This window comes from Muntiacus reevesi, chromosome 1, assembly GCF_963930625.1.
Source record: "Muntiacus reevesi chromosome 1, mMunRee1.1, whole genome shotgun sequence".
Lineage (NCBI taxonomy): Eukaryota > Metazoa > Chordata > Mammalia > Artiodactyla > Cervidae > Muntiacus > Muntiacus reevesi.
The window spans coordinates 26,641,195-26,653,283 of NC_089249.1; the positions used below are offsets into that span (position 1 = coordinate 26,641,195).

Sequence of the window (12,089 nt, forward strand, 5' to 3'; positions counted from 1 at the left end):
AATGTATGACAAAACCCACTGAAAAATTAAAAAAAAAAATTAAAAAAAAATCATTCTGTGCTAGTTGGGATAGAAAGAGAGGTGGAGATGATTATATTCTCCTGATACTTCCTCTATCTCTGGGTCTTAGTTTCAGTGACCTTCTGTGCTTCAGTTTCATTGAACTCATATCTGAGTAACTCGTAAAATATCCTATCATTTTAAATTTGATGACAGAGTCAACTGATTTTAAACATGACCATAACACTGTTTTATTAGCTTGTTTCTGGATTAAAAGCCCTTTCTCCCCTTTTTAACTATGCTGCGTTTCAAATCAGTGGCCTGCTTGCTTTAATTTCTTATTTAAATTTGTAAGATAAAACAACTAAGTAGTCATTAACAATTTAAAGATCCTTGAAGTGAAGTAAAAGTCGCTCAGTCGTGTCTGACTCTGCATTCCCATGGACTGTAGCCCCCCAGGCTCCTCTGTCCATGGGATTCTCCAGGCAAGAATACTGGAGTGGGCTGCCATGCTCTCCTCCAGGGGATCTTCCCAACCCAGGGATCAAACCCAGGTCTCCCACATTGTAGGTGGATTCTTTACCACCTGAGCCATCAGGGAAGCCCTTGGTAAAATAAGCACTTGTTAAAAGATTCTTGGTGGGGAGGTATAACTTAAAAACATCATCATCCATAGATACAGAAGTTAGACTTAGAAAAAAAAATTTAAAGAAAAAACTTTAAAGTATTAAAAATAACAATAACCAAATAAGATTTGAAGCTCTCTTTATTACACTGAGAAATCCCAGAAAAGCACAAAGCCAATGAAAGAAGGAGCATTTCAGGAAACAAAACAAAAATGTTTGCAAACATTTTAAATGATATTTTAGTTTTGATGTTAAAAGAGAAAACAAACACCTCATGATTTTGTGCTGAAGCACACTGCTCATGAATTAAGTACATCCTGAAGCACTGGGAAAGGATTTCGCATCTCATATTTGGACCTGATTCCATTATATTTATATATAACAGGGAATATAAATCTCCTAAGTTATATTCTCTTTCTAGAGATTAAGTTCATGGTGTGATTTGTAAGAAAAAAAAATTTTATTGATTCATAGTGACTGTGAAGAAAAGAAATAGGAGATAAGTACATTATACATATATATTCCTTTAGGTGCCACATAAGATCAAAGTTGAATTAATTTAATAATCTTCAGTGTTTTTAATTGCTACCAATGACAATATATGGATACCACTATAGAAGAGGTTGGTAATATCAGAATGATTCTCTGGCATATCCATGCTTTATAGCTAAGTTACATAGATAAAAAGGTGACGTTGAAAACCATGCTATTTATAGCCTCAAAATCAAATAAATGTATGATGACATTTTAGAATCTCATCCGGAGTCACTGTGAAATGATAAGTAAAGATATTTACTATTTTTGCCAAATACAATGTAACCGGCCACCAGAAGCTATAATGTTTATTTAATTAAATTTTGGTAATTTTCAATGGCTTTGAGGGTACATCATACTGTCTGTGGCTGCTACTATTGCTACTAATAAAATAACATTAAACGTAAAGGAGAAAATAAAATAAATTAGATCTCTTGTTCTTCTATATATTGCTTTAGTTTATCCTTGAAGTGGAAACCAATATTCCAAGGTTTGGAAAGAAAACAAAAACATCTTTATAATTCAGAGCATGTATTTTAGAGGTCTAATGATTTATCCATTGCCAGTGTGGGTTAGCTGACGTTTTCTTTATTCAATGTCAACTGGTTCTGTAGCTATTAAAGCACTTAACTGTTTCTGAGCACAGGAAAGGAACAGTTCCAAACTGGACAGGCTTCTTTGGCGGATGACTTGGTCAAGCTGTTGATTTTTTTTTAAAGAGAGAGAGAAAGAAAAAAGAATATACTTAGTTGAGGGATAAAGAACAGTATGCCACTGAAGCCCACTAGACAAAACTTTTCAGATGCTGATTTAGAAAATCAAACAGTGCTTTAAACTCAGACATAGTGCAGTCACTATTTTTGGTCTATCATCTAAGATGAAATGATAATTGTTACAATTTTATAAATGATGTTGATATTCAGCTACTGGAAAATACCATAAATTTGATCAGAGTGATTTCAGAAAATATAAAATAGTATTTAAAATACCATTTCATAATGAATATACAGAGAAGACATCCACAAATATCATAAAAACATAACAGATGCAAAAAACAAAAGAATAACATAGTAGGGAAAAACAGTATAATTACAACAGGCCCAAGTTTACCTGGGACAAAGGATAAGTGAGGACACACACAATATCCTAAAATTAGAGAAAGTTCCTGGAAAATGAGTATTTTAAGGAATATTTGATACTGTTGAAACTTAAATTTGACTTGGTCTATCTGCTGAGTCAGAGATTTTTTATTAGGATAATTTTAGTGTGTTAATAACAAAGGCAGTGAACAAAATCCTAGAGGTTTAGTAATAAAAGTCATATAAAAACTTTCATGATGTTAAGGATTATTAACTACATAAAAAAAACTTTCTAATTCTTCTGCCTTAAAGAATTGCCCATAGTATAAAAATAACCAACAACAACATATTAGTTACAGGTTATAGAAGAATGGAAGAATGCAAAAGAAAGCCAAATAAATTTCATTTCATAATACACACCTGTCATATTTATGTAAAAGTTGACATATTCCTCCCACAAGCTTCCTCAACATAAAGGTCAAATCCAAACAAAAATTATCTAGTAAATTACACATCCATAATCCACTAATTTCTAAAATGACTGACAAAATGGAAGATTAAAATTTTGATGTATCTTAAGAATTAATCAAAAAGAATACTGTATATTTATCAAAATCCTCATGTAAAAAGATTGAAAACTACTAAGACTCCCTCTAATATTAGGGATTTTAACGTACATACAGAAACAGATTCTTGCTTATCCTTTTTCCTCATGGTTGTTTTTTTTCTCCCATTCCTTCGATAACTTTAGGTAAATATATACCTTCTGCTTACAAGTCTCTATTAAGTAAGACAGTTCTTTACAAGGTAAACCCCAAGTGAGCAGAGAGCTTCTCTGTCTTGATGACTATTGTACCTCAGAAGAAGGTCTGGTCACATGTTAGACATCCCATAAATATTTTCTAAGACTGAATGAATCAATAAATACTTAACCCAAATAGAGCAAAGCAATCTACTAGAAAATGATAGGTACACTTTTAATTCTAAAAGTAAAAACATGCCTAACAATCTAAAAGCTATGTAGTAGACATTTGAAAATTTTAAAGTTTCAATACACATAAAGCATACTGAAAGCTAATAATTTGAAGTCTTAAAAAAATTATTTTGCACTTGGTCCAAATTCAAATAGCAAAGAAGGGCATACCAACACCCAGGTCTAGTACATTCCTAGTGGTTTCTATCTACTTTGGATGTTTCCAAGCATTTAAAGATGGGTTTTAAAAAATATTTGGTCCAGATGCTGTAATTGTTAACCATGGGAGGGTTTACATAATCACTTTGTTCCACTGCCACTACTGGAAATTTTTCCTATCTCATTTTTTAAGAAATTGCTTGACTGTATTCCATGATTTATTTAGCCACTCTCCCATTGATAGACATGTAAGTTTATTTCAATTTAGCCTTATTTTTGCAGCAACAAAGAAATTTCAACCTGGGTGCATTTGCTTCAGATGTTCAAGGGTTTCTAGAGGGATTCTAATACATGGATTTTCTACATCATATGATTTGGATAGTTTGTTTCTAGATGCAAAATACTATGATGATATACACTATAATATCATATAATGTAATTGTGGTTGAACATGTTAATATGTTCACATGGGCACTGTGTGAAGAACAGGCTATGAGAGGAGCAAGATAAAAAAACCCAAGAGATACAATATATAAGGCAGTCAGTAAATGTGTGAAAAATAAACACAATTAACAAAAAAATCTCATTAATAGAGAAAAGTGTCATATTTCTGATACTTGTAGGCAACTGAACAAAAATATCACAGCCAATGGTGATCAGACACACACTTCTCTCTTAGATGCCAAAGTACTTATAATTCATTTTTTGTCTACTGTCAGTGCAGTTGCTGTTTTCAGTGCTCCAGAATCCAGAGTAGCCGGCAGCATTCTTCATGGGGAATGCCAGTGTTCTGATTAGACACCTAGCCAGTTACCTCTGTTCAGCCATTCATTTCCAGTCCTTTTTAAAAAATATTTATTTTTTATTGAATAGAAGATTCTTTAAATTCTGTAATGCTTTGTAATTTTCAAAGTTCTATTTTTTTATTTTTTATTTTTTGTGTAATAAAGTTTTATTAAAGTATAAAGGAGACAGAGAAAGCTTCTGACATACATGGACGATTTCATATAATCTCATAATAACCTTGTTTTTTTCTTCTACCTTACATTGTCTTTTCCCTTCCCTTTCCCCAGAGGTAACCAGTAGTGTGTTCTTATATATGTGAATCTGCATCTTTTTTGTTTTATTCACAAGTTTATTGTATTTTTTAGATTTCACATATAAGTGATACCATATAGTATTTCTCTTTCTGACTTATTTCACTTAATATGCCCTCCAAGTCCATCCATGCTGCTGCAGATAGCAAAATTCCATTTTTTTTTTATTGCTGAGCAATATTCCATTATGTGTGTCTATATATACATCTTCTTTACTATTCATCTGTTGATGGACGCTGAGGTTGCTTCTGTACCTTGGCTAGTATAAATAATGCTGGAATGAACATTTGGGAACATGTATCTTTTAAAATTAGTGTTTTTGCTTTTAACTGTATACCCAGGAGTGGAATTGCTGGGTGATATCGTACTCCAGTTTTAGTTTCTTGAGAAATCTCCACATTGTTCTCCACAGTGGCCGCAGCAATTTACATTCCCACCAACAGTGTGTGAGAGGTGAGTGCTCTCCACATCCTCACCAATCCTTGTGGCTTCCGCTCTTTTCAATGACAGTCATCCTGGCAGGGGTGCGGGGATACCCCAGCACGGCTCTGACCTGCGCCTCCCTGACGGTTAGCCATGTGGGTCACCTCTTCACGTGCCTGCCTGCCGTCGGCACTTCCTCTTTGAAAAAAACCTCTATTCAGTTCTTCCTCCCGTTTTTAATCAGGTTGTTTGATAGCATCTGCATATTGTAAACTGTGATTGTTTTTACCAAATTGCTTTCCAGAGCAAGTGACCATGAAAGTTGCTCGTCATGTCTGACTCTTTGCCACCAGAACAGAATCCTGGAGTGGATAGCCTTTCCCTTCTCCAGGGAATGTTCCCAACCCAGGGACTGAACCCAGGTCTCCCGCACTGCAGGTGGATTCTTCACCATCTGAGCCACCTATTAGTCCCAGATGTAGCGTATGAAAGGACTGGTTTTTCCTGTTTTCTTTGTCTAAACCATTGTATAATTTTCCATTTTATAGTTATAATTTAATATATATAAGGGATTATTTTTATTACTTAGTTAAAAATTATACTATTGACAGACATTTGGATTGTTCCTAATCTTTTGCTTTTATACTAGCAAAATGCTGTTGTGAACACCTATCACACAGACCTCTGTATGCTACAATATATTACAGAAATTGCTTGAGCTGAAAAACATGTCATCTGCAATGCTATTTCTATCATAAATCAGATTTCCATATACGCCTGAATCTTTCTTCAGGCTCCCTATTGAGCTTCCACAGAGAGTTCACCCTATCCCTATGTAAATATCAGTCCTCTGTCACTTAAGTAGGGTGAGACTCTTTGTGATCCCATGAACTGTTGTAGCTCAAAAGGCTCCTCTGTCCATGGGATTCTCCAGGCAAGAATACTGGAGTGTGTCCCCATGCTCTTCTCCAGGGGATCTTCCTGACCCAAGGATTGAACACAAGTCTCCCACATCTCCTGCACTGCAGGCGGATTCTTTACCACTGGTGGACTTCTTGGTCACATAGATGGTAAAGAATCTGCCTGCCATGCATGAGGCCTGAGTTTAATTGCTGGGTCAGGATGATCCCCTGGAGAAAGGAATGGCAACACATTCTGTATTCTTGCCTTGAAAATTTCATGGATGGAGGAGCCTGGTGGGCTACAGTCCATAGGTTCACAGAGTCAGACATAACTGAGAGACTAACACTTTCATTCTCTTTATCACTGGGGAAGCCCATGGAAATATGCTATTTTAATTACTACAACTGTGTAAATAAATTTTAGCATATGACATAAACCTACCATTTTACCAACCATACTATCTAATATTTTAGAAGGATATAAATTAGTTTAGTTCAGTTTAGTCGCTCAGTTGTGTCCGACTCTTTGCAAGCCTGTGAACCACAGCACGCCAGGCCTCCCTATCCATCACCAACTGCCGGGGTCTACCCAAACCCATGTTCATTGAGTCGGTGATGCTATTCAACCATCTCATCCTCTGTTGTACCCTTCTCCTCCTGACCTAAATCTTTCCCAGCAACAGGGTCTTTTCAAATGAGTCAGCTCTTCGCATCAGGTGGCCAAAGTATTGGAGTTTCAGCTTCAGCATCAGTCCTTCCAATGAACAGGGACTGATCTCCTTTAGGATGGACTGTATGGATCTTCTTGCAGTCCAAGAGACTCTCAATGGTCTTCTCCAACACCACAGTTCAAAAGTAGCAATTCTTCAGTGCTCAGCCTTCTTTATAGTCCAACTCTCACATCCATATATGACTACTGGAAAAACCATAGCCTTGACTAGACGGACCTTTAGTGACGAAGTAATGTCTCTGCTTTTTAATATGCTGTCTAGGTTGGTCATAACTTTCCTTCCAAGGAGTAAGTGCCTTTTAATTTCATGGCTGCAATCACCATCTGCAGTGATTTTTGAGCCCCCCAAAATAAAGTCAGACATGGTTTCCACTGTTTCTCCATCTATTTGCCATGAAGTGGTGGGACTGGATGCCATGATCTTAGTTTTTTGAATGTTGAGCTTTAAGCCAACTTTCTCACTCTCTCACTTTCATCAACAGGCTCTTTAGTTCTTCTTCACTTTTTGCCATAAGGGTGGTGTCATGTGCATATCTGAGGTTAATGATATTTCTCCCGGCAATCTTGATTCCAGCTTGTGCCTCCTCCAGCCCAACGTTTCTCATGATGTACTCTGCACGTAAGTTACATAAGCAGGGTGACAATATACAGCCTTGATGTACTCCTTTTCCTATTTGGAACCAGTCTGTTGTTCCATGTCCAGTTCTAACTGTTGCTTCCTGACTTACATACAGGTTTCTCAAGAGGCAGTAAACACTTTCAATAAAATTGAATTTAAAAAGGAAAAAAATCAGACTACAGATAGTCTGATACTCTTTTTTTTCCCCATAAAGCGCAAAAACTAAGCAAAATTTAAAAGTATATTGCCTTGAATTACACTAATAGGCAATATAACATTATTTTTTTTATTAGTACAAAACAAGAAAGCAAATTTATTTAAATCACTAAAATAGCTCTTAAAATCATTTACAAATCAGCTGTTACAATTACTTTTCCTGATATAGTGTTACTCACTCAGTTGTGTCTAACTGTTTGTGACCCCATGGACTATAGCCCACCAGGCTCCTCTGTCCATGGAATTAGGAATATTGGAGTGGGTTGCTATTCCCTTCTCCAGGGTTTCTTCCTGACCCAGGGATTGAATCTGCATCTCCTGCATTGCAGGCAGATTAATTACTTTAAGATTTTGGTCAATGAAACATTTAATAGAAACATTAGTTCCTCCACATAACACACATATATAAGTAAGCCTTTTCAGAAACTTATTTTAGAATCCTCTATAAATCACGATATCTAACTTCTGATATTCAGGAACAAACTACAATGAAGAGTATAAATTTATGAATACTGATAGTCCTAGTGGGAAGAAATGAGACCATACTCTACCATTAGTTATGGGATCCTCAAAAGGTAAATGATGAGGGCACTGACAGGCTCTAGTATTCTAAAGACAATATTGTCATTTAAAGGTTTATAGACAATAAAAAATAAAAAATAAATTGGATCTAGAATTTTAAGATTCTAAGAAAAATAAAGCAGTTGACAGATGAGAAAGCTGTTAGAGATGCAATGCTAGAACTGAAATTCCACAATAATGCACAGCAGTGTATTTTCACATCCTTCATGTATGGCAAACTTTCCTTTCTTTTTGGCTGGAGGTACTCTGTTGAATTTATCACACGCACAGTAAATCTTTATACTTTTTTCAAGAGTGTCATTAAAGGATTCAGACTGCAACAAGTGGACATGTAGAAAATTAAATCCTTCTTCAACAGCCCAGGAGATCTGGTTAACAAATGGTTTGCCAATTCCTGAAATTATATTTCTTAACAAAACTTTCAGGATATGACCAAATAAATTACCTGAATTTACCCATTCTTAAAAGCCACATACTACTTTTATGAGCATATTGCTCATAAAAGAGCAAATACACTAACACTCATCAGGTATATGCTTCAAAATCTTTGGGAGGACTAAAAATTTCTTAAAGGAAAAAAAAAAAGAAAGGACATGTGAGAAGGAAGTGCTAACAGACTTCACTAAGAATGGAGTTCATATAACTGTGTTTGACTAATCTTAGACCTCACTGACCATTTTTTTCCTGGTTGTGCAGGACAGCTTGTGGGATTTTAGTTCCCTGACCAACGATGGAACCCGGCTCTCGGCAGTGGAAGCTAAGCTGGGAATCCTAGCCACTGGACTGTCAGGCTTATTTTAACTTAGTAGCTTATTTTAGTGGCTTATTTTATCTTTTCATCTTGAAGACGCCCCCCCAACTTTTCCTTCCCATTCCACAACTTTTCCCTTGTTTCCTTCTCCCTGTCCTCCAAAACCAGAAAAACAAAAACAACACAAAACAAACACACACTCGGTTGGCCTTTCATTATTTCTGTTCCTACAAGCAGAAGCTAAGTAATTTACATCTAAATGATGTAAAAGAGGAAACCCACATTTGTGTTTAGGGAGCTTAATAACTCAACAAAACCTAAAAGGAAATGATACAAATGACTCACAGACTTACAAGACGAATTGATGGTTGCCAGGGGAAAGAATAGCTAGGGAGTTTGGGATGGTTATGTACACACTGCTATATTCAAAATGGATAATCAACAAGGATCAACTGTATAGCACATGGAATTCTACTCAATGCTATGTGCCAGCCTGGATGGGAGGGGGATTTGGGGGAGAATGGATACATGCATATACATGGCTGAGTCCCTTCACTGCTTACCTGAAACCACAACATTGTTAATCAGTTAAACCTCAATACAAAAAAAGTTTAAAGTTTGAAAAAAAGAAACTAAGCTAAAAACTTGGGAGGATTCATTGGAAGGAGCCTGATCCCTCCCACTCATCATACCATAGCAATAATGATTCAACCTGGAATCTAAGTAGATCCTTTATGTGACTGCATAGAATTTAGTTCTCAGATATCATTAACACAGATGTCAGAGAAAACAGGGAAACAGTTCTCTCAAATAACAGATAATTAGGCTGAATAAATGATTTAGATGTTCCATAGTTACCTAAGAGCTTAACCTCCTTTAAAAAGAAATCTTAGAGAGGTGGGATAGGGTGAAGGGTGGGGAGAGGCTCAGGAGGGAGGGGACATATATGTACTTGTGGCTGATGCACACTGCAAGGCAGAAGCCAACACAATATTCTAAAGCAAATATCCTCCAAAGAAGAATAATTTTTAAAAAAGAAACCATTTCTTTCCAAAAAAAAAAAAAAAAAAAAAGTCTCTGAATCCTGTTTCTACTTAGAAAATTTGAAAAATTCTCAGAACTTGATGATTTTCTGTCATCAGGTTTTACACAGCAGGGCTAAGTAAGAAATACTGCTCCAGAGCCCACTCTATTTGTCTGGATAAGGAAATCAAACCAGTCAGTTAATCCTAAAGAAAATCAATTCTGAATATTCACTGGAAGGACTGATGCTGAAGCTGAACCTCTAACATGGTGGCCACCTGATGTGAAGAGTCGATTAATTAGAAAAGACCCTGATGCTGGGAAAGATTGAAGACAGGAGGAGAAGGGAGCAGTGGAGTATTAGATGGTTAGATAGCATCGTCGACTCAATGGACATGGCTTTGAGCAAACTCCAGGAGACAGTGGACAGAAGAGTTTGATGTACCATGCTCCATGGTCGCAAAGAGTTGGACATGACTTAGCATCGGAACAGCAACAAATATGTTAGTAGGAGTTGGGTGTGTCAGAGTTGCTGAACTTGACTTTGAGGAAAGCCCTCACTTTTTCTTCAATTTTCTTTAGGACTAGATTGGTTCCAAGTGTTTCCTCTCCAACAAGACAATCAGGACTAAAGCTACATCTTTGAAAGTTGCATTGTCATGGTCACAATACTTATAGAAGGTCAAAGTATAGCCTGCAGGCAGTGACTCAAAGTTGTGGACCAAAACTGTATTCTGGCCATTTCAGAATCCATCACTCAGTTCCTGATCCACCTTTTGTTTGACAATATCACTGTCTTAAGTTGCTTTGCCTGCTCCATCAATCTGGATGAATAGGCATCGGTGATTTGTTCAGACACCTGAGTGCTTCTTCAGCATCTTGGTCAGCAGTGAGCAGCAAGATAGAAGGGTGAGACCATGGTTGGGAGCTATTAAGATGTTTTTCTAGGAATGTTAGGTTCCTTTTTCACAGCTTCTCATCTTTATCTTGGTAATTATTTATCTGTTGTTTCATCTCATTCTGGAACTCTTGAATAGTGATAGTTTCTGCTTCAGGAGGACAGATGTACCAGAAATTCCCAATGAGAAGAGCAACTGTCAGAACAAGGGGCCAACACCACTTCATCTTGGCAAAAGATGTACTTTAGGGTTGTCCAGTCACTTGCTTGCTGGAGGTTAACGGAGACTGATTTTCAAGCTCTGATTTCTGAACACTGTCAGCACCTGAAAAACTGCCATCTACTGAATACTTGCATGATGACGATGTCTGCATCCTAGCCCTTATCCTTATGGTTTGTAAAATCCATTCCTGAGGCTTTTTTTTTTTTTTTTCATATGCCAAGCTTGGTACTAATGATTGCTTATCAAAAGCTGTGAGATCTTGGCTTTGTGATGACTGCCAAAGTGATTCTTGGCGGAGTAGACCGCCAAGAATGTTGACGTGATGGATGATCTAGTGGTTTGGTCTCCAGACTCAACAGAATCCCTGGACCTGACCTTAACAACAGTAACATCACTGTCAGAGCTGTCTTGTTTTCCTCAGTTTCCCCTTCTTTCAAGAAATTAACCTTTTGTTGGACACAATCTGCTGTCGCTTCAGTCATGTCCAACTCCTTGCAATCCTATGGACCACAGCCTACCAAGCGCCTCTGTCTAAGGGATTCTCCAGGCAAGAATACTGGAGTGGGTTGTCATGCCCTTCTCCAGGGGATCTTCCCGACCCAGGGATTGAACCCACATCTCTTCTGTCTCCTGCATTGACAGGAAAATTCTTTACCACTGAGAAGCACTCAGTCCAGTTCAGTTCAGTCACTCATTTGTGTCCAACTCTTTGCAACCCCATTGACTGCAGCATGCCAGGCTTTCCTGTCCATCACCAACTCCTGGAGCTTACTCAAACTCATGTCCATTGAGTTGGTGATGCCATCCAATCATCTCATCCTCCGTTATCCCCTTCTCCTCCCACCTTCAATCTTTCCCAGAATCAGGGTCTTTTCCAATGAGTCAGCTCTTCACATTAGGTGGCCGAAGTTTTGGAGTTTCAGCTTCAGCATCAGTCCTGCCAATACATAATCAGGACTGATTTCCTTTGGGATGGACTGGTTGGATTTCCTTGCTCTCCAAGGGACTCTCAACAGTCTTTTCCAACACCTCAGTTCAAAAGCATCAATTCTTCAGTGCTCAGCTTTCTTTACAGTCCAACTCTCACAACCAAACATGACTACTGGAAAAACCATAGCTTTGATTAGACGGACCTTTGTAGGCAAAGTAATGTCTCTGTTTTTTAATATGCTGTCCAGATTGGTCATAGCTTTTCTTCTAAGGAGTAAGCATCTTTTAATTTCATGACTGCAGTCACCATTTGCAGTGATTTTG

General features: G+C 37.2%; 1 protein-coding gene and 1 pseudogene across 4 annotated transcripts in view; both read right to left on the reverse strand.

The window, feature by feature from the left end:
• Nucleotides 1-748: 748 nt before the first annotated feature.
• CCDC91 (coiled-coil domain containing 91) overlaps nucleotides 749-12,089 on the reverse strand; it is a 372,640-nt gene continuing 361,299 nt past the window's right edge. For all 4 annotated transcript variants that reach the window (XM_065939931.1, XM_065939919.1, XM_065939910.1 and 1 more), the window contains one exon: nucleotides 749-1,859. In XM_065939931.1, the coding sequence (XP_065796003.1) occupies nucleotides 1,749-1,859 (111 nt within the window). In that variant the 3' untranslated portion in view covers nucleotides 749-1,748. The remainder of the gene's footprint in view (nucleotides 1,860-12,089) is intronic.
• Nucleotides 9,830-11,317, reverse strand: LOC136145105 (torsin-1A-interacting protein 1-like; annotated as a pseudogene).